Genomic DNA, 23,372 nt, shown 5'->3' on the forward strand with positions numbered 1-23,372 from the left:
AAAGGTGTCACAGTTTACAAATATCATGAGTTGAATATGTTACAGATATTAAAATAATTTCTATCCTTGTGGGATCCATGCCAATCGCATTAGTTGTTGAGGTATTTAAGATATATAAAAAAAAAGGTAATAAAATGTAACATTGTGACAAATGCCACCTGATAGAATTTCTAAAAAAGGTGGAAAGGTCCTTTCATTTAAGTTGTTCCGGCTATTAAACGCTTTATAAAAATTTGGGGCTTGGCGAAGAATTTTATTCATCAAATGTTTTTTAATTGACAGTACATTCCAGGTATATAAATACCATAATAGAGATACGTTTGCAAATGGGTTCAATGTCTATGAAAGTTATAAAATTTAATTACGAAAAATGTATTTTACTTCCTTATGAATGAAACAAATGTTGCGGCTGTAAACTAAAAATAACCCACTAGGTAGTTTCTTATTTGATTTTGTAAATGTTATGTTTTAATTAAATATGTAAACATGAACCAGTTTTTTTATCGTGATCTAAGGAATTAACATTTCATAAATATTTCCAAGGAATCCAAGAATATCGCAGGTGTCTTTTTGAGATTGACCCTACTCTACTTCATCATGCAACCTCTTCTGTCCACTGCTGGACATAGGTCTCTCCCATTTTTCGCCACTCTCCACGGTTCTGTGCGTCTTGTTGCCATTTCTTGGACATCCGTTTAATGTCGTCCATCCAGCGTGGTGGTGGTCGTCCTCTGCTGCGTTTGTCTTCTCTTGGGCGCCAGTCAATTAGTATTATTCTGGTCTATTTTGGGTCTTTCATTCTCGCTATGTGACCTGCCCAAATCCATTTCAGCCTGGATATATGTTCGACGACATCAGTGACACCTGCTCTTTTCCTCAGATACTGGTCCATTATTTTGTCTTTGTTGTCAAGCCGAGAATCGATCATTCCATGCGCCTTTGTGCCACTCGCATTTTTAGTGCTGTTGTTTTTGTGAGCGTGAGAGTCTCTGCTCCGTATGTCATAATAGGAAGAACACATTGGTCAAATGTCTTCCGTTTCATAGCTATCGCGATGTTGCTCTTAAAGATGTCTCTTAGTGAACCATACGCCGCCCAAGCAAGTGTTATTCGTCGTTGAAATTCGCAGGTTTGATTGTCCTTTTGCCTATTCTGATTTCATGACCGAGATATATGTACTTTTTTGTCAATTTTGCCACTTGATTTTGGATGGTTAGGTGTTCGCTGGGAACTAAATTTGTCATAAAGTTGGTCTTACTGATGTTCATACGTTTTCTAATTCTTGTAGCATTTGTTGTGCTTCACCCAGATCTTCGGTAATAAGTACTATATCGTCGGCAAAACGCAGATGATTGAGCATTTCTCCATCTATTTTTATTCCTCTATTTTCCCACTTTAGCATTTTAAATACGAATTCGAGGACCGTTATAAATAATTTAGGTGAGAGAGTATCGCCCTGTCTCACACCTCGCGTGATATGAATTTCTCTGGTGGTATCATGTAGTTTTACACGAATTGTGGCGCTTTGGTATAATGTTTGTACTAGCTTTGTAAACCGGTAGTCTATTCTACTATTGTTCAGAGCAGTTATAATGCTGTCTAATTCCACAGTGTCGAAGGCTTTGTGAAAGTCTACGAAGATAAGTATCAGTGATCTGTTATATTCTATCGATTTTTCTATTAAGGTTTTTAGTGTTTGTAGGTGATCGTTGGTTCCGAATTTTGAGCGGAAGCCAGCTTGTTCTCGGGGCTGGTAGAAATCCCGCATATCTATCTACCTTGGCAACATTCAAATTTTCAATTTTTCACATAGTTTTTAAGGGTTAAAATTTCGCAATTTTTCAATTTTTAATCGCTTATATGTCAAAAACTATCAACTTTAGAGAAAAGTCACTAAAGACCTTTTTCCTTTGGAATGATCCAAAAAACCTAAAAAAACTTTGTTCCATGCAAAAAAACGTTTAAAAAATTTTTGACCCACTTTTGGTCCTGGCAACATGCAAATTTGTTGAAAGGGGCTCTTTTTGAGTAAGATTGCGCAAAAATCCGAATCGGAATATTTTTCCTAGAGGATGCACAGTGGCTTTCTGGACTATATTATTTTTAATTAATTACACATGATGTTTGAAGTAATAAAGTTTAGTTAGGAGTAACAAAATAAAGTTTGTAGTGTAACAGTTACATTCTTAAATTTGTTTATTAATATATTTGAAATTATTAAACATATTTCTTTGTTTAATTAAACAAAATTATTAAAAATTAAATAATTGGTTTGTTCTAGCATCAATTTTCAAACGGTTTGAAACCATCAGCGAATAGTGGACCAGCGCGAGTAGATGGGCTAGCACTGGTGACTGTATTATGTTCTATTACTGATCAACTGTTTGCTGACGGTTTCGGACTAGTTTGACTGTTTGCTAGAACAAACCTATTATTTTATAATTTACTCAGAAAAGTTCCGTTTAGAGATATTTTTTGAAAATTTCGAAAAATTAAAAAAATCATATTTTGTTTAACTTGAGTCCAAAAGTTAAAATGTTGCACTTTCTTTGCATGGAATTTACCGTCAGTTCTACAGGTGTGCTCATAATTTTTAAGGCTTGTGAAAAAATTCTGTTTGTAAACACCAATTATTTGAAAATTTCGTGAAATTAAAAAATTCATATTTTGCCCCATTTGTGTCCCAAATTTAAACTGTTACACTTCTCTTCTATGAAATTTGCCGCTCGTTCTTCTCGTGGGCTCAGAACTTTTCTACGGCGTACACAGGTATTCGAAAACCAATTGTGCCAAAGAAAAATTTTTAGGACGGTTCTGTTCAGAATTCAGCTGGGAGTACCTATACCTGCTTAATTTCGCACTTTTTACGTCATTATTGTGAGAGTTACGGTGTCACGGGCAAACCCGTTTGTGACGTACGGGTATGAAAAATAGATAACAACCTATTCTCAGTCCTGCCGAATATAGGTGTAAAATTTCATAAAAATCGGTCAAACCATTTCGGAGGAGTATGGCAACAAACACTGTGAAAAGAGCATTTTTTACATATAGATGTAAACATTTTGGTAGCTACTAAAAGAACTATATAAAACCGTATAAACCTTCCCTGAACTTCCACAAATAATTCAACATCAAATTTAGCCAAATCGGTCCAGCCATTATCGAGTTTTAGCGAGACTAACGGACAGCAATTGATTTTTATATGATACATAAGATGTAAATATTTAGATGGCTATTAAAAAATAACGGTTAGCGATAGAAAAGTGAAAAATTAGAGTTGTATTTATCTATGTTCCACATCATATAAAATTCAGAAAAAAATTTGTCAAAAAAAAATAAAAAATATATCAGGGGGCAACCCCCCTTGTAAGGTACGGGTATGAAAAATAGATAATAACCTATTCTTAGTCCTGCCGAATATAGGTGTAAAATTTCATAAAAATCGGTCAAACCGTTTCAGAGGAGTATGGCAACAAACACTGTAAAAAGAGCATTTTATACATATAGATGTAAAAATTTTGGTGGCTACTAAAATGACTATATAAAACCGTATAAACCTTCCCTGAACTTCCACAAATAATTCAACATCAAAATTAGCCAAATCGGTCCAGCCATTCTCGAGTTTTAGCGAGACTAACGGACAGCAATTGATTTTTATATTATTGTTGTTTTTCCGTATTTTCAATACTTTTAGATATAACAGCCTCTAACTTTTATATTTTGTTGTAACTGTTTTCTTTTTTCAATTCCGTTTTTACATTTGTTAATAAATAAATAAATTGATTGTTTGGTGTTCCTGTAGTTATATAATTATACACACGTATCTACCCCGCTACCCGTATAACATTTTTCGGAAATTTTTAATAAATAATTTTTTTGTACGGTAAATAAGTAATTGAATGTAAAAACTATTTTTATATTATATTATGTTGACTCCAAGGTAACTTTGAATTTAAACATTTCACACAGTTTTGAACTCATTTTTTTTTAGATTTATACGTAGATAAAAACGTCTACAATCTTTTAGACTTCGAATTTTATTGCTTATTATATTTTTTGTTGTACAGAATGTTTCCTGTTAAATTAGTTTTACGTCATTGCATATAAAATTATTTACTTTTTGATTTCTTTTGTTAGATTTGATGTTTGTAGTGTTTCAACGTTTTTCCTTACCATTTTCACGTTTTTTATTGTTTTTATTTTATATTTCACCTGATATAGTTTTATTTTATGTAAGGAGTCATTTCTTGCACAATTACTTTTCGTCAAAAGAGGTTAAAAGATACTCGACAGCAGGCACTAAAGCCTGTCCGAAAGCCACAAACAGGTAAAGGTTATAGGTACCGTAAAATGGGGTGAATAAGAACGGTTTTCAACTTTCAACTGAAAACAAATGTCACTAACACATATTGCAAACATAAAACTTATGCATTGTTATTTGGGTCTTACCTTCCTCTTTTGATATTTAGATGTTAATAAATTAAAAAGTTAATAAATTAAAAGATGTTAATAAATTAAAGCCCCAGGTCCAGATGAAATACCAACGGAAATCCTTATACTGATAGAAGAAGACTCGATCCACATTTTAGTTGAACTTTTCAATAGCATTTATACATCAGGAAAAATACCACAAGAATGGCTTTTATTCACCTTTGTTATTATAGCAAAAAAGATGAATGCCAAACAATGTAGTGATTACCGTACAATCAGTTTGATGAGCCATGTACTGAAAATATTCCTGAAAATGATACACACTAGAGTACACAGAAAACTGGAAATGGACATCAATGATACCCAGTTTGGATTCCGAAATGGACTCGGAACAAGAGAGGCGTTGTTTGCACTGAACGTTATGTCTCAAAGATGTCTTGACATAAATCAAGATGTATTCATGTGTTTCATAGATTATAACAAGGTCTTTGATAAAGTGCGGCATGATCATCTAATCAGACTCCTGGCAGAAAAGAATTTAGATAAACGAGACATCCGACTAATAGCAAATATGTACTACAACCAGAAAGCAGTAGTGAGAGTAGAGAATAATACCACTGAAGAAATTGAAATAAAGCGAGGTGTGAGACAAGGGTGTATACTGTCACCAACCCTGTTTAATCTCTATTCCGAAGACGTAATGAATAGAACACTCTCTGAGCAATCCATAGGTATTAAAATAAATGGTGTTAGATTAAACAATCTGAGATTTGCCGACGACACCGTTCTGATCGCAGAAACACTTGAAGAGCTACAGACATGGGTGAATAAGATAGCAGACTGCAGCGAAGAATATGGACTATCTTTGAACATAAAGAAAACTAAATTTATGGTAATATCGAAATCAACACGAAATGTCCAAAATCTATATTTATATACACAATGAAATTATCGATCGAGTTAGCAAATACAAGCATTTATGCACTTTTGTAAATGAAGACAACGATAGCTCTAGCAGAAATCAAAATAAGAATAGAAAAAGCCAGATCCATATTCACTAAAATGAAGAGAGTGTTCTGTGGAAGAGATTTGAGCCTTGAAATGAAACTTCGCCTGATGAGATGTTACGTACTTTCTGTGCTGTTCTACGGAATGGAGTCATGGACGCTGAAAAAGATTGATATCAAAAAATTGGAGGCATTTGAACTGTGGATGTATCGCAGAATCTTGAGAATATAATGGACGGAGAGAGTCACAAACGTCGAGGTCTTGAGAAGAATGAATAAAAAAAAGGAAGTCATATTTACGATCAAAAAACGAAAACTGCAATATTTGGGACACATCACAAGAGGCGAAAGATATGAACTGCTTCGAATAATTATGCAGGGGAAGATAGCAGGAAAAAGGTCCATAGGAAGAAGACGAAACTCCTGGCTAACGAATCTACGGGAATGGTATAGCTGTAGCAACAACGAATTGTTTCGGTCAGCAGTTTCGAAAATACGTATAGCCCTGATGATCGCCAACCTTCGGAACGAAGATGGCAGTTGACGAAGAAGAAATTAAAAAGTTAATACTTTAATCACAAAAAAATCAAAATTTGGTGTTCCATTCACCCCACCAAGTGGGGTGAATGGGAACACCTGTATTAAAAACTATTGTGTTCCTATTCGTACATTTGTAGGGTCAATAGAAACAGGTAAAATGTGTTATAAGGTGTAAAGTAACATACACAAATAAATATAAAGTTTGTATTGTTGGAAAAATATATTGTTGAATGAAATGAAAAATATTTTTTAAACTCTAATTTGGCATTTTTCTCTGAAAGACTATTAACCAGTTTCTTTAATAGTCTAGGAAACTTGTCTTTAGATATTGTAGATTCATTCCTGTCTGGTCCTGTTTTTCATTCCTCAACTATTTTGCGCCACATAATCTTCATGGGTCTTGTTGCGTCTTGACATACATATAAACTTTTGCACAACAGTTCTGATGATTGCAGAAAACCGTATAAATATTTATTTCAAATTTACGGAATCCACATTTGGTCCTTCGAGCCGGATGCTGATAATTAGTGCCCATAATAATTGAAAAAATTGTATTCATTAATACCACGCGTGGTTGAGAACCCTGGTAGAAGTTTGTTTTAAATTGGATACGATAGCTAACCGTAGAAACACGTTTTGCAAAGCATGGTTCTTTCTATTCTCTTTGTGTGGATCAATATAATGTGTATAATTTGTTGTTAGATGAGATATTGTTTCACTGTATTGTTGTCTTACTCTATGGAGATATTAGATAAAAAAGTAATTTCTAATATGTGGGGTGAATGGCAACACGGTAAATATTATGTTTCTATCCACCCCACATATCTCAAATTCATGACGTGAACAGTAATAATTGTTGTTAACAAAAAAAGTTTACAGATAAATCAAAATACCATTATGTTATATTGTTGTAAAGGTTAGAATAAACAAAAAAACAATACTCTTTAATCTAGTTTGACACACATTTTGTACTTACGGAGAAAGTTTTTTAGGATGAGAAATATCCTCAAAATTAACGACTTTGTTTGCACGCCGAGAACATAGGAACCAGTGACGCCAACAACACAAACCTAAATTTCCTAAAGCCATATCACGTTAGCTAACTTGAAAAAAATTAAATAGCCCAACGAAAGTGATATATATGTTTAGGAAGATTATTGTAATTGTTTAGTGAAGTTTTGTTCCTATTCACCCCATTTTACGGCACACAAAATATCGTTTAGATCGTAGTCTGAAAATGTCTATGAGGCGAAACGACTGCTTTATCTACAATCATAATATTACTGTTAATCTGTTCAGGATCTATCTGACTTCAGGATGTTAAGATCGCAACCCTTCTTATTTTATTTGCATTGGTCGCCAATTCATTATGCTTACTTATGTGATCTTGCTTCAGTGTCCAGCATTCAAGTCCATATTGCAGTATCGAAAACACGTAGCATCTCATCTTACTTTCAGTTCTAATCTATTAAGGTCTTTATTGCAAAGAATTGTTTTAATTTTTACCACACGCATTACTGACTAGTTCTCCCCTGGCTTTTATTTCTATTGTTTGATCATTTTCTTAAATCCAGGTTCCCAGGTAGTTGTATTTATGAACCCTTTTGATCGATACATTCCTCAAATCTATGTTTGTGTATTTTTTGTTTTCTTAGTTGTTATCTTACATTTAGCCTTTTTTATATTCATTTTTAGACTATATTTTTCACAGAAACCATTTGTTTTAAGTAGTTTAGTAGTAGTTGGAGTGTTCAACAGAGCTTGCCAGTACCAAGGTGTCTTCTGCATATCTTATGTTGGTAATAGTTCTTCCGTTAGTTATTATTCCTTCACTTTCAGATAGTAGTTCTTCTTTTTCGGTATATAAAATCATCTATATTTAATGTATGATCACGGCAGAAGTAGTAATGTGCTGCGTTATTAATGTATAGTAAATATTATCTTCGAGTCTGTTTTACTGAGCACGTCAATCAATTATACTCGGCTACCAAGAGCTTATTACAGGGTCTTTGTTTTTAAAATAAACAAACTATGGGTTCTATGGTGTTACAAGAGTATTATAATTGTATCGGGCAGTGTATGTTATGAAATTCCGAAAGTAGTCGAATTAACAAGATATATGTTCTTAATCTGAAACTTTTTTTACGTCATCTCATTGATTACAGTTTTGCCATTTTGCTACCCTAGAGCGTTAAAGTTATGATGACTCGATGGACGAGTTCTTTTGGGCTAATCCGAAAATATACACTGCTTTCGCTAGATCGCGACCTTGACGACCTTCACGGTCAATAAACTAGAAGGCACCAACATGCTATGCGGATTATCTGCGTCTTAAGTATGTAATTCATTACGAGTTTGCTACCGGCGAAGAGGTCTTACAAAAAGTCGGAATGTTACCGGCGTCACAGAGTTAGAAGATTACTATTATTATTATCTACGACTTCGTAAAATCCAACATTTATAAAACAAACAAAATAGTTAGTTTTATTTTACGTCATAACTAGTTTGACTAATGGGGAAACTTGAAGTGGTCTAGGGGGCTAGGTCACCGTGGTCTTTTTAATTCTGATGGGTCCACCCAAGTTCTTTTAATGTATTTTTGGTTACTGATTACGAATTTCGTGGGTAGATTTCGATCCGAGTGGTCAAAAAATTATTATAAACAATTTAATTGTTTAATAATTGTTCATAAGGTTCTAGCTCGTAGACTAAAAGATAAAAAAAAATCAAATAAAATTTGTTCCATACAAAAAAAAAAAAGAAAATGGTGGTTACTAAACTTTAATTCAATCATTAGAACTCGACACATGTATTATAAAAATAGTGAAAAAAAAAATGATAAAATAAGTATTTTTCAAAGTTTTTTCAATCGTTACTCTGCTTTGAAACATGCAAATGAGCTTTACAAAGTCTTATTTTAAACCTTAATTTATACCTAGGCTTTAAAAAACAATTTGTTAAATTTCTTTATTGATATTAAAGTTATACCGGTTTGCAGTTATAATTTGCTTTAAAAAAATGTAAATTAATTTGTTTATAAGGGTTTTAAACTAATTTTAACAATAAACATTTCTACTTGAATTAAGAGTAATGATAGAAAAACTCAAAAGGAATATTTTGATATGGGAAAGTGATCGTAAGTTTATTTTTGTCCAAGATATCAGTATCTTAGTAGCGCGCTCTGACGCGCAAGATTGGCTCTTATTAATGTACTAGCAGGAATACTGAGAAAATAATGTAGGTACTTGCGATATAAATCACCCTGTATTCGATATAAAAAAAAATTAGCAATATCATTCATATTTAAAAATTTTGACAATCAATAAAAATATGGCAGCAATAATAGTACATTGTTTACCGGGTAGGAAAAGCTTAACATTCCTGGACGACTGTGAAGATTGCTAAGTCGAGGCGCAAGCCGAGACTTAGCAACACAGAGTCCAGGAATGTGGCTTTTCCTACGAGGTAAACATACTATTTTTCCGCAAATCGTTTAAAATTCGACAGATATTGATTGATTTAAAAAAAACGCGATAATTTTATTCCCAAATAAATGGTGCTTTGAAATTCCTAATAAAATTACTTGGGTTACTATGGAAACGTATTGAGGTTGAATTGTCAAACTTGACGCTTATAAATTTAATTGCTGGTGTTCTCGAAAGTAAAATGATAAGTGATGATGAAATTTCCATTCCTGGGACTCCTCCAGAGCTGGTTGAGGCAGTGAATACTGCTTCATTAGAATTATTGCCAAAGAAATCAAGAGAAAAGTACGAAAATGCATACAGACGTTTTATGGATTATCGCATGAGTAAAAATACGAGTTCTTTCTCAGAAAATGTTGTAATGGCATACTTCCTAGACCTTTGTTTAAAGATGAAATCTTCAACATTATGGGCCAATTATTCAATGCTGAAGTCAACCCTTGCACTTAAACACAATGTAGATATATCTACATACTCAAAACTTCGTTCTTTATTGAAACGGCAAGCTCAAGGTTATAGGGCAAAGAAATCTAAGATTTTAACGAAGGAAGAAATTGAAAAATTTATCCAGGAAGCTCCAGATAAAGAAAATTTAATGATTAAGGTAATAAGGTTTTAATTTCTATTTAGATTATAGCTTTATTTATTTTTTAGGTGGCTGTAATATTTGGTATTTCTGGGGCCTGTAGAATGGATGAGTTAGTCCGAATGACTGTACACGATATAGAAGACTTAGAATCTAAGCTTTTAATCAGCATACCTGATTCGAAAACCAACAAACCAAGATCATTTGTAATTAATCAGATCTACTTGAATGTTTATCGAAAGTATGTTTCGTTAAGACCAGAAAATATGAACAGTGACCGATTTTTCTTTAAATATCAAAGCGGAAAGGGTTGTAGACAAGTGGTAGGAATTCATCAATTTAGAAAAATGCCCAAAATAGTTGCTACTTATTTGAACTTGGTAAATCCGACAGAATATACTGGTCACTGCTTTCGTCGGTCTTCTGCAACAATATTGGTTGACGCTGGTGCCGACATAACTAGTTTAAAGAGGCATGGCGGATGGAAGTCATCAAACGTTGCTGAAGGATATATCGAAGAATCGCTTAACAATAAGGTTGAGGTGGCAAATAAAATTTTCACAGTACAAAATATTCAACAAAATGACCCGTCCACCCTGCATGTTGTCCAAAATGTTTCTCATAGTTCTAAGAGTGTTCCTCCAATGTTCAATAATTGTACTAACTGTCAAATTACTGTAAATATAACAAATTGATCTTAAAAATGTATTCAGCAATGACTTGATGTTTTCAAAATATAAATTAATTCCTTATAAGCAATGTGTTTTCTATCATTTATGTAGAACACTAACAACTGTACGGAAATATCATTTTCCACCTACCTCTACCGAAAGTATACTTTTCCGGACCTGATTGTAGGGAGCAAAGTTGTACTTTTCCTCCCTAGGGAGGAAAATATTTTTCCTCCCTAGGGAGGAAAAGTAAAAGTGACGTCATAGTATTTCATTCATGAAATATAACTTATTGACGCCCTGTATAATATCTATTTTCTATTACGAAGTATCTATACATTTTAACGTTTATTTATAAAACACCCTCTATTTTGCAGAATGGTAAAAAACAGTAAATTGTTATTTTGATTTAACAATGTTTACATTAATAATTTGACTTATATTTGACAGTTGACAGTTACATTGTACCTACTTGTTGTTTTAGTTCTAATAAATTTTGTTGGTTAGTTACATAAATAAATTAAGTAAAAATGAAAAAATTACTTGTTATTTGAGGAAGGTGGAAAAACCATATGTATAACATGGGAGTAAAGTGCCTTTTCCTCCCTTGAATGATTACTGCCCTCCGCTACGCGTCGGGCAGTAAACTTCATTCTCGGGAGGAAAAGTTACACTTTCCTCCCTTGTTATACAAATAGCTATTCCTTACAGTAAGGAAATGACATTTCCTTACAGTAAGGAAGTCCTGACTTTTTCTTCAAGAAATTTTGACAGGAATGTCAAAATTTCCTGGCGATTTGCGGAAAAACATTGTTATTATACTTATTTTTAATTAGGCAGGTAGGTACTTAGCTCGTAAACTAAAAGATGTATAAACGATAAATTGTTACGATTTTCATAGAAAATTGGTTATAACTTTGTAAATGCCCTATACAGGGTGTTTCATTGGGAAAGTAACATACGTTAACTGTAGAAAGAGGGCACTTAGGCGGTCTCAAAAATACCATACTTAATGGGTCCTACTTCATTAATAACAAAGATACTGGGTGTTTTATCTATTTTGCCATTATCTTATTTGGTTCATAAATTTCTAACCACACTGTATATTCATTTTATATTTGGCACGCCAATATTCTTTAAGGTGTACAATAAATTAATTTATTTACAATCGTAAAAAATTCAGGTCTGGATTAAAAAATATTGGAAAAATGTTCCGACCCAAAAACAACACAATGTACATTAAATTTTTTTATAATGGATTTTGCATTTGAAAAGAGAATGAAAAACAAAATTTACTGGTATACTTTAAATTTTCGGCAAAATGATTTTTCTGGTAAAATTTTGAATTGAAATTATGAAATTATGTGAATTGCGAGATCCCTAAGTAGAAAAATTGAAATACGACTTACAACTCGTTAACCACACTGTATATTTATTTTATATTTAACACGCGAATATTCTTTAAATTAATTTATTTACAATTATAAAAAATCCAGGGCCGGGTTAAAAATAATTGGAAAAATGTTCCGACCCAAAAAAACACCCTGTACATTATTTTTTTTTAAATGGATTTTGCATTTGAAAAGAGGATGAAAAACTAAATTTAGTGGTATACTTTGAATTTTCGGCAAAATGATTTTTCTGGTAAAATTTTAAATTTGAATTCTGCGATTAGGCGATATGCGAGAGCTCTGAGTAGAAAAAAATTAAATTGTGACGTAATTTTAATTAATACCATTATTAAACCTAACTTGGTAAAATGCTAACATTTCAGTGTTAATTTTTTATTTGTGACAAATAGTTTACAGCGAATATTCATCTTTAAATAATGAATAACTAATAAATAGTCAATAAAAAATACATCACTTTAATCAACAAAGTATTTAAAAATGACAACAACACACAGAAAATTTGCAGGATAATAACTATTCAAAACTAAAGTACTTATTCAGAATTACCACCATCAAAAATGTTTGGTGTCAAAATGTTAATACTGTACCAATTTAGATCAAATAACGGTAGTAATTAAAATTAAGTCATATTTTATTTTTTTTTACTTCGAGCTTCGCAATTCACATAATTTCAGAATTAAAATTCAAAATTTTACCCGAAATAGTTATTTTCCTAACAAGTGCAGAAAGTCATACTTTTCCGCACGCGACTGCAGTTTGCCGAACGACGCGAAGCGGGAGTTCGGCAAGCAGTCGAGTGCGGAAAAGAGACTTTCTGCAAGCGTTAGGAACAATATTTTTTCTACGAGTATTTAAAAAATGACCAAATCTTAATCAATTAATTTAATTAATATGAAAATACATACACAAATTAATACTTTGACAAGGTTGTCAAAACCAAACTTTCTGCATAATTGGTTAGCATGACGACGATCTTGGTTTCCATGACGACGATTTAAAACCACTGGTATTGTCTACTGATTTGACTTTCGAATATTATGTCAAAATTATTTTATTTCATCGAATTCTCGCGTTAATTTCATTAAAACATGAACACAATAAGATATATTTGAAATAAATTAGTAAATAATATCTAAATATTAGTTTTAAGGCCATATTAACATATCTAAATTAACACGCGTGCGGAAAAGTAAAACGAGTGCGGAAAAGTAAAACGCGTGCGGAAAAGTAAAACGCGTGCGGAAAAGTGCGGAAAAGTAAAACTTTCTAAACTAAAACGCGTGCGCGAAAGTAGACATTTTTGCACGCTCGTAGAATAAATCATTTTGTCGAAAATGAAAAGTACATATACCACTAAATTTAGTTTTTCATCCTCTTTTCAAATGCAAAATCCAAATTTAAAAAAATTTAATATACAGGGTGTTATTTTGGGTCGGAACGTTTTTCCAATATTTTTTAATCCGGACGTGGATTTTTAATAATTGTAAATAAATTAATTGATTGAACACCTTAAAGAATAGTGGCGTGCCAAATATAAAATGAATATACACTGTGGTTAAAAATTTATTAACCAAATAAGAAAATGGCAAAATAGATAAAACACCCAGTATCTTTGTTATTAATGAAGTAGAACCCATGAAGTATGGTATTTTTGAGACCTCCAAAGTGCCCTCTAACTACAGTTAACGTATGTTATTTTCCCAATGAAACACTCTGTATAATATTATAACAAACTATTATATTGTTGTGATGGGGAAGTGAAGAAGATTTCAAATATAAAATAAAATACAAGTGTTCCATTAAAAAAAAACATAGTCTGTCACTATGTGATCGAACACCCTGCCCTATAACATAACTAATTTTTTAAGGTGACCCTCAAAGTTGACTACAATTTTTGTTATTAACTTTTATTCCTACGAATTAATGTAGCGGGTCTACTAAGCTTCATCACACCAATCAATCACCCTGTACCTATATAAATTTATAATCTCTACTTCCTTTTCCTAAGGCTTTAAGGTTACTTATTATACGCTTATAGCAAAACAAAAAATAAATTATAAATATTTACGAATAATCGTTAAAAACATCTGTAAGCTTTGTTTTTTCTTTATTTTTAGAATACAATATTGTGAAACATCGTTTTTTCATTTATTTACCGATTATAAATATTTTTAATGAACATGTCTCGTGTCATCCCATTGTTAATAAATATGCCACCTTCTTAAAAAACCAGTTATTTCTAGTTATACTTTTTTCATTTACACCAGAGATGTCGGATCTCCAGTAATCCATATTTAAAGATTTTAAATATAAAGAATTAAAAAATTAATTCTTTAAGAAAATTTTATTCAGCAAAGTTTTATTAAAGAAGGATTTAAATTAAAAAATAGTTGTAATACATTTATTGTAGTTATTTCCATAGTGTATTAATAGATGTAATATTGTGTATAGTAAGCAATGTCATTCTTAATAGTCTAAGAGCTAGAGCCGAAAAATCATCGTCATAAGTAATATGAGTTTGGCATGTGAAATGTGTCTATTGTATATTGATAATTATGACCCCTTTCAGCATGACACCTCAGTGGATACAGGAAGTAGCAATAAGGGATGAAAGGGGAAAGTTAGTGTAGTCTTTAAAGGTTTTCACCTCCTATTTTGTTAAACCTCCAACGATTTGAATGAAAATTAGTGACTAGTTAGAGCATACCCCAAGAAATAAAACTGATTTGGTGCCAACTGGCACTTTTACCCTGGGGGTGGATACCACCCCTTCTCGGGGGTGAAAACTATTTTATTAAAAATAACCCCACAAATCGATAGAGGGACAAAATATAAGTAAAATTTGTTATATCATGTTATTAAAATAAATCAATACTTTTTGAGTTATTAAAGATCAAAGATTTGTCTGTTTAAGAGCACATGCGTGAAGTAACGGATGATAAAAAACATATTAATTAATTGTATGTTACTAAAATATTATTTTTTATAAATTTAGCAAAAGTGTATTCGAATAATATGTCAAATGTACCCATTATTGGACACCCCCAGTTTCTGGACATATTCAGTTTATATTGATAGAAAAAATTCAATTAAATATCTAAATAATATAAAAATAATATTTTACTAACATACAATTAATTAATATGTTCTTTTTATCATCCGTAACTTCACGCATATGCTCTTAAATAGACAAATCTTTGATCTTTAATAACTCAAAAAGTATTGATATATTTTAATAACATGATATAACAAATTTTGGGATTATTTTTAATAAAATTGTTTTCATCCGCGGGATAGGGTGGTATTCACCACCAGGGTAAAAGTGCAAGTTGGCACCAAATCAGTTTTATTTCTTGAGGTATGCTCTAACTAGTCACCAATTTTCATGCAAATCGATGGAGCTTTAACAAAACAGGAGGTGAAAACCTTTAATGACTACACTAACTTTCCCCTTTCATCCCTTATTGCTAAATCCTGTATCCACTGAGGTGTCAGCCTGAAAGGGGTCATAATTGTCAATATACAATGGACACATTTCACAGGAAAAACTCCATATTACTTATGACGATGATTTTTCGGCTCTAGCTCTCCGTCTATAACATTAATATCACCGAGAGTGAGAATAAATTGAAAATAATGCGACAATTTAAGTGTCAAAAAAATAGGAAGGAGTCAGAAAAAAAAGGAGGGGTCAGCAAGAATAAAGAAAGTCAGAAAAAATTGGAGGGAGATAAAATAGTAGGAAGTAAAAAAAATTTAATGCGGTGAATGTAGGGGCAATTGATTGTATCCCCGTCTCGCATGTCGACGGGTAAAATCACTAGTCTACAGTAAAAAGAAACTGATTTAATTTAAAAAATAATAATAAACGTCAGGGTAGAAACCAGTATTATGCCAAAGCAAAAAAGTGGAAAAAAATATAATATGATTACGAGCTTTAAAACATGAATGAATCCAAATGTCAATAAGATAAATATGTTAAGGAAAGGGTAACAAGGGTAAAAGGGCACAAGTAAAATAGCCTAAACCGTTATTTTGAAATTTAAAATAAAATAAAAATTTAAATTATGATTTATGATCTTTGCAAACTACATTCCTCGTCACTTTCAAAGACTGGAATGGAATGGAAAAATACTGATTTTTTTAGCTTACGCCTTGAAAACTAATGGCCATTGGCACTGTGCAGTTGATTTTGCACCTAGTGTCGTGTGTACTGTGTGTGTTGAGTAAGTGTCTTATTACTTTGAAAAGTCGATTTCATTGTCTTTACAAAGAGACGCTAATTGTAGGAATGGAAAAACTGAAATTAATTATAAAGTTAACCACACCTACAAACAATAATAATCATTGATTACAGATTTATTAATAAATTTATTTTGATAAGCGTTTATTATTAACCTAAAAATTTTGTGATATCAAGTAGGCAGGCACCTTAGAATTGATTAGGTATACCAATTATAAAACTAATTAGATAATCTCATGAAAGTAATCGCAAAAAATAATTCTAAAAATTTATTTACTTGAATACTTGACCTACACCAACCGGTAAAATTTCTCGCGTTATCAGGGGTTTCAGAAAACAAATAAGTAAAGATTTCACTAGCCTCGTTTAAATTAGAAGAACAAATGACATAATAAATAATACATTAATAAGTAATACTGTAACGTTTATGAATAGATTTTACCATTACGTCTATTTAGATATTATATTATTTTGTTAATCCTCCTTACTACTTCTGTAATCATTTATAAAAATCTAAATATCACATTTAATTTTCTATATTATTCTATCATTTATAAAATTTTAAAGTTCATTAAGATTTCTGTAGAGTTAGAACGCATGAAGAGAATTTAAATACAAATATTAAGATTGAGCGAGGTATGGGGTATGGTAGCTAGCCCGATACAGGAAAGCAACAAATCAATAACCACCTTATTACTTCTCTGGAGAATATTGATATATCGAAAGAAAGCTACTCCGAAAGAATAGCGCCAATAGAGCTTAAAACTAAAAACGTAATACTCAGCATCATAAAAGTACATGAACCCACAACAGACAAAAAACAAAATTAAATATAATTCTCTGCCAATGGCCATTACAAAACGCATTTTTTTAAGAGGGGATTAAAACACAACGCTCATTTTACATAATAAGAATTTGAAACGTGCGAGGGATAGAACGTGAAAGTTACCATGGGATTGCTTGAGCAACCATTGGAATGCCATCGTGCGTTCTAGCGATCGCACGTTCAAATTCTTAGTGTGTGAAAGAAGCGTAAGGTACCTTTCTCATTAACGGCGCGGCGGTTAGAACGGTCGGTGTAATGTGAAAGTTATATAGGATTGCTTAACCATTCTAGGTATCGCACGTTTATTTTCTTAGTGTGTGAAAGGAGCGTTATAATTAATATTACTTTTTTATTATGTTTTGGCGTTTGACTTCGTTTTCAAAAACCATAAAATAAAAATTATGAAATAGATCTTTAACCTTTAATATTAAATCGAATTTGCGGTGGAGAATACAATTTGACACTTGACATACTTGTGCACGATCTTAAACGCATCATTCATATTAAACGTTTTCAGTTGGAATTGATATCAAATTCTGATCTTTCTGTGCTTGTTGTAATGGATTATAAATGAAGTCTCTGACCTGCTGTTAGTGAACTCGTTAGTGTTGGTGTAATTTACAGGTATTTACAGGTCTTTCAGTATTGGTAACTAGATCGTATTTTATTCTATTGATAAGTTTCCGACATAATGCGTTTCATTTAGTAGTATGATTGCTACTTCCTTGATCTTCCTCTTATTATCTACTAGATTTTTCTTTCATAACAACTATTGATGCACCTTCATTCTATCGAAAGTCTAAACAGATCTATCGAAGTCTTCGTTTATATTGTGGTCTTGCAGTTTTCTTGCAGTATTCTTGCAGTTGCAGTGCAGTATCAGACAAAAGTTGTTGTATTCACAAGATATTATATAAATTCAGTTCTTTGATGTTTTGTTGTGTGTTATTGGGTTTGGTTTTGGATAAAATAGATATTATCTAAGTGTAGTGGTTATTTTGAATATTGTAATATTGTATTTATTTTTTATCCTTTTTAATTTTTCTGATACGCGTTTTACATACAGTATGGTGCAAATGAAAGGAATAACTTCGATATTTCGTAAACCGGCGACATTAAGCGAAAATCCCGAAACAGGTCGATTTTTATTTTTAAATTATGATATTTTAGCATATTACATCACACAAGTGACGTCATATATCTAGGCGTGATGACGTAATCGATGATTTCTGTAAATGAGAATAGGGGCCATGTGCTAACTCATTTGAAAGGTTATTCAATTCTCTATTCAGTAATGTAAACATTAACATAATTATTTATACAGGGTGTCCAAAAACAATTTTTTAAATTAAATTAATTGACAAAAAAGAAGAATGTATGTAATTTATTTAATTCAAAATACTTTTTACTCTTATCATAAAACAGAAAAAAAATGTTTATTTTAAAAATAAACATTTTTTTCCTGTTTTCTGACAGTAGTAAATGTATTCTGAATTAAAAAAATTACATACATGCTTCTTCTTCTGTCAATTAATTTAACTTGAAAAAATTGTTTTTGGACACACCGTATAAATAATGACATTAATGTTTATCATACAGAACAAGTAAAAACTTCGTTTGTTGGTAATGTGAAATGTGAAATGTTGGTATAAAAAGTTTATTGAAAAACTATTAAAAAGTCATCCCTAAGGATTCACAAAACGTTTTCGCTCTAGATCAGATCATCTTCAGTGCGTTCTGCTTAGTAGATGAAACTAGCAACCTTACAGAATAGGTGACATCGAGAAATATGATTCACATTTTTAAAAACTGATGTTAGTATTTAGTAGCAACTTCAAGCCGATGATAAAAGATAAATTTAAGAGTGCTCAAATGGCAACATGATTCACTGCTCGATGATAACGTGTGGTTCTTGCCAGTTCAATTGACACAGATCAGCCAGGTATATATCGAAATTAACATGTTACCTAAATTTTCTGGCGGTTATGTTAAATTGGTGCAGCATACGTTGTAAATCATCTTCACTTTGAGCGATTAGTATTGCATCTTCTGCATAACAGATTATTTTAAGTTGTTTTTTTCCCATTTGATATCCTTTTTTAGTTCTTACTTTTTTAATTATTTCATCCATAATCAGGTTGAACAATAAGAGACTCAAGGAATCCCCCTGTCTTATCCCATTTCCGGCTTCAATTGGGTCAGTTAGTTCATCTTCTACTTTTACTTTTATTGTGTTGTTCTGGTAGATGTTTTCGATCGTTTTAATTATTCCTAGAGGTACCTCTCTTGAGTATAACAAATGGATAACGTCTTTTAATTTGACCCTCTCAAAGGCTTTCTTAAGGTCCACGAAACATAAATACGCCGGTTTGTTGTATTCTAACGATTTCTATTAAACCTTTAACAATATACATATAGCGTCAGTGCATGATCTTTCCGACCTAAAATCTTGTTGTTCTTCTGCTAATGTAATAATTTCATTCAGTTTGTTATCACTTTGGTTGTTAATTTTAATGTTATGTTTAATAAGTTGATTCCTCTGTAATTCTCCGGGTCCGATTTGTCTCCTTTTTTTAAGAGAGGTAGGTATTAGGATGCTTAATCGTCATTCTTGTAGTATTCTGTTTTGTTCTATTATTTTTTGTATTAGTTTTAATAGTTGTTTAGTCAGATCTTGTCCTCCGTACTTTAGAGATTTTCTATTTTTAAATTTTCTTAATGCTTCCTTTACGTCTCCTTCCTCGATGTTTATTTCTTCGTTTGTTGCAACTTCAGGTGTTGGTGGTTCATTTTAGCAAATAGAGATCGGAAGTAGTCTGCCCATGTTTCCTTCTGAATGTGTTTCGTTTTTATTAATTCGTTCATCTCCTTTCTTTGTCCTCTGATCCTTATCCATACTTCTTTATATTCTCATACTATATTGCAATAATATATTTGCAAAAACAGATATCACGAAGAAATGGGCAATATTTGGAAATACTTTGTATGAAAAAAAGCTACATATTCATATCAAAGCTTTCCACAAAACAATCTCACCAGGATTACCAAAACAAGGACCAGACGTTAAAAAGACAATAATAATTATAAAGATAAACATAGTTGAATATCATAAACATAGTTGTTGTGTATGAAAGAATTATGGGAAACTACCAATCAATTATAATGGGACGTACTCGTATGATTTTTAATAGAAACAGCAAAATGTTATTGTTGATACACAATGTGCTGACGATGTGGATATTATATGCAGATTAAAAAATTACTTTGATTAAATACCTGAATGTTTTATAGAACCAGTAAAAATGCACGGATTAAAAATCTACGATTTGGGTCAACAATATAATTTATGAGCTAAAAAACAGATTTATCAGCTAAACTCTGTGGCTTGGTGGTAAAAGGCACAATGTCAATTTATTTCTGTTTTGTTTTGTCACTGTTATATTCAACCAAAAGTTGTGTAATGGTGCTTCTGTTTGCTCTTGTACACTTGATTATAACAGTAATCAATCTATTATAATAATAATCAAGTGTATAATATAAGACCAAGTAGAAGCACCATTAGTACACTAGCATACCTACCCACTGCTTTTGGTTGAATTCAACATTGACAAACCAAGACAGCAAATAAATGACATTGGCCTTTTTAGCATTAAGTTACATAATTACAGCCAGAACTTCGGAGAAACCTTTAAAGTATTAATATATAGGTATCGCACCATAAAACAGCTACAATTTTTACCACTGTAATTAGATACAGACGTTCGGAGAAGTAGAAATTTGTAGGAGAGATAGACAAGGATGTGTTTTGTCACCCCTACTCTTATCTTTATTCCCAGAATTTCTATTTAAAGAGATACTGGAGGATTCCAAGGATGGAGTCAAGGTGAATAGTGTAAACATCAACAGCATCAGATACGCTGATGATACGGTATTGATTGCGGATTCCGACTTAAGTCTACAACGACTCATCGACAGGACCAACTCGGTCTGTGAACAATTGGACACGAAAGTACATTGTCAATCCGAAAAAACCAGAATGTACCTCAGCCTTGCACAATAAACGGACACATTTTAGAAGAGGTCAATAAATTTACATACTTGGGATGTTGGATGGATAGCAGCCTAAATCCTGATCTAGAAATAAGATCGAAAATAGAACAGGCCAGAAAATCTTTCGAAGAAATCAAAAGACTGCTATGTGATTCTCGAATAAAACTCGAAATTCGTGTACATTTGTCAAAATGCTACGTCTGGTCGACTTTTCTCTATGGAGTTGAAACGTGGAAGTGGACCCTTAAAACAGCAACCGTAAACAAATTGGAGGCCTTTGAAATGTGGATCGGAGAATCCCTAAAATTTCATGATCATCGGATTTCTCAATCGAAGAAGTTCTGCATAGAATATGCAAAGAACGAGAAATTTTGCAACGCATTGAAAATTAGAAAAACATCATACCTAGGCCACATAGATACTGATAAACAATAAGTACCAATATGCTCAACTAATAGCGAAAGAAAAAATCGAGGGAAAGAAAAGACTAGGAAGGAAAAGACTATCGTGGCTAGAAACATCTGACAATAGACAGGGCTAAATTTTGAACAGCTAATAAGAACAGCTAAAGTCAGATTAGAGTTTGCAATTATTGTAGTAATGTAGTAGCCAACCTCCATTGGGGAGAGGGCAGAGGGCAATTTAAGAAGAAGAAGAATTAGATCCATAGTTTTGTAGAGACCATCTACAGAGACCATCTTTTGTAGAGACCATTTTGTAGAGACAAGATGCAAATGGCAAAGGAGGAATGAATCAGTGAATCGGCGAACGAAGTTGGTGAATAGATCTTAGATTATTAAAACGCAAGTAACCAACATTTTTGTTGGTCTAAAACCCAAAGGTATAAGAAGTATGTAAAACTAAAAGAGAACGGATAAAGGGAGAGCCCGTGCTAAATTCAGAAAAAGAGATATCAAAATAATTTTTTATGAAAATAATACAACAATGGTAAAAATTATTGTATTAACTATAAAAATAATTGACAATGTTGTCATAACTATAACTATTTTCAAATTAAAATCTGTATGAAAATATTATATTCAAATCCAATGTTTGTTATTCAAAACATTCCACTGTTATTCATTTTATTACCAAACACCGGCATTTTGCGGATTAAGAATAAATATAAAGTATAGGATATAAAATAAAACACTTACCAACAATCAGGCAAATATCCAATAATTAAATCTTACAGGAAACAACACTCATATACGACGTTAAATATAAAAATAGATGTTTGTTTATTTGATAAAGGTGGTTAGTAGTAAAAGGTGCGCGGGTCAAGATTTTTTGTTTCCCGCGCTTTCGATGTCAAACTCGAGACGAGACTGAACTGAAATCGAACGGCGCGTGGTTCTCTATGTCACGTTAATAGAATTCTATCCCCTCTTTTGGATTTTAAAACACGAGAAGAAAATTTTTAAGCCCGTTTTCTTGGTTGATATAAAGAGTCAGTTTACGTAAATAGATCAAAAGGAAAGAAAAAGCTCTATATAGAATGTTGTTGTATAGGTATCATTGACGCACTTGTGAAAGGGATCACACGAGAATCTTCATTAGAGCTGGGATTTACTTTGTTTTGTGTATGTGTTTGTGTATGCTGTGAGTGAAATAAAGTTAGTTCATATAAGCCAGTACTTCCTAATTTCAATATATCTATTAAAATGTTTTATCAAACCCGCAACAGAATGCTAAGGCCAGCCCCAGCCACTGACATTACGATATACCGGAGAAATATACATGCGTAGTTCACTACGCTTTTAGAATATATTATGTAAAAGGGCAAGACTGACCGACAAGGTCATGAACATAAACCAAGAAAAGCTTAGCCATCTGAGGTTTGCAGATGATATTGTGGTAATAGCTGATAGGATAGATGAGGAGAAAGAACTTTTAAATCAGCTCTACATTTCTTCGCTAGAACGGTGATTGAAAAATATATAAACCAGATGATGACAAATCTTGTAGTCAGCGAAGATATATGCGTAGGAATAAGATCTATAGAACATGTAATGGCCTATAAATCCTAAGCCCCATAGGTCACGAAATTCACATAGGAAAAGAAAACCACACAGCTGAGCTTCTCCGTCACTGAGCTTCTCCGTAAAACTGACAAGCAGC

At 32.2% G+C, this 23,372-nt stretch overlaps 2 protein-coding genes across 2 annotated transcripts in view; one reads left to right on the top strand and one right to left on the bottom strand.

Annotated features, from left to right (window-relative positions):
* LOC126878775 (uncharacterized) overlaps positions 1–10,804 on the top strand; it is a 103,885-nt gene extending 93,081 nt beyond the window's left edge. The window contains exon 2 of the mRNA XM_050641672.1: positions 10,118–10,804. Coding sequence (XP_050497629.1) covers positions 10,154–10,744 — 591 coding nt within the window. The 5' untranslated portion in view covers positions 10,118–10,153 and the 3' untranslated portion in view covers positions 10,745–10,804. The remainder of the gene's footprint in view (positions 1–10,117) is intronic.
* The window catches only part of LOC126878774 (monocarboxylate transporter 3), a 166,859-nt gene extending 144,263 nt beyond the window's left edge, over positions 1–22,596 (bottom strand). The window contains exon 1 of the mRNA XM_050641670.1: positions 22,409–22,596. The gene's annotated coding sequence lies outside the window, so the exon portion shown is untranslated. The remainder of the gene's footprint in view (positions 1–22,408) is intronic.
* Positions 22,597–23,372: the final 776 nt, after the last annotated feature.

Source organism: Diabrotica virgifera, chromosome 1, assembly GCF_917563875.1.
Source record: "Diabrotica virgifera virgifera chromosome 1, PGI_DIABVI_V3a".
Taxonomy (NCBI): domain Eukaryota; kingdom Metazoa; phylum Arthropoda; class Insecta; order Coleoptera; family Chrysomelidae; genus Diabrotica; species Diabrotica virgifera.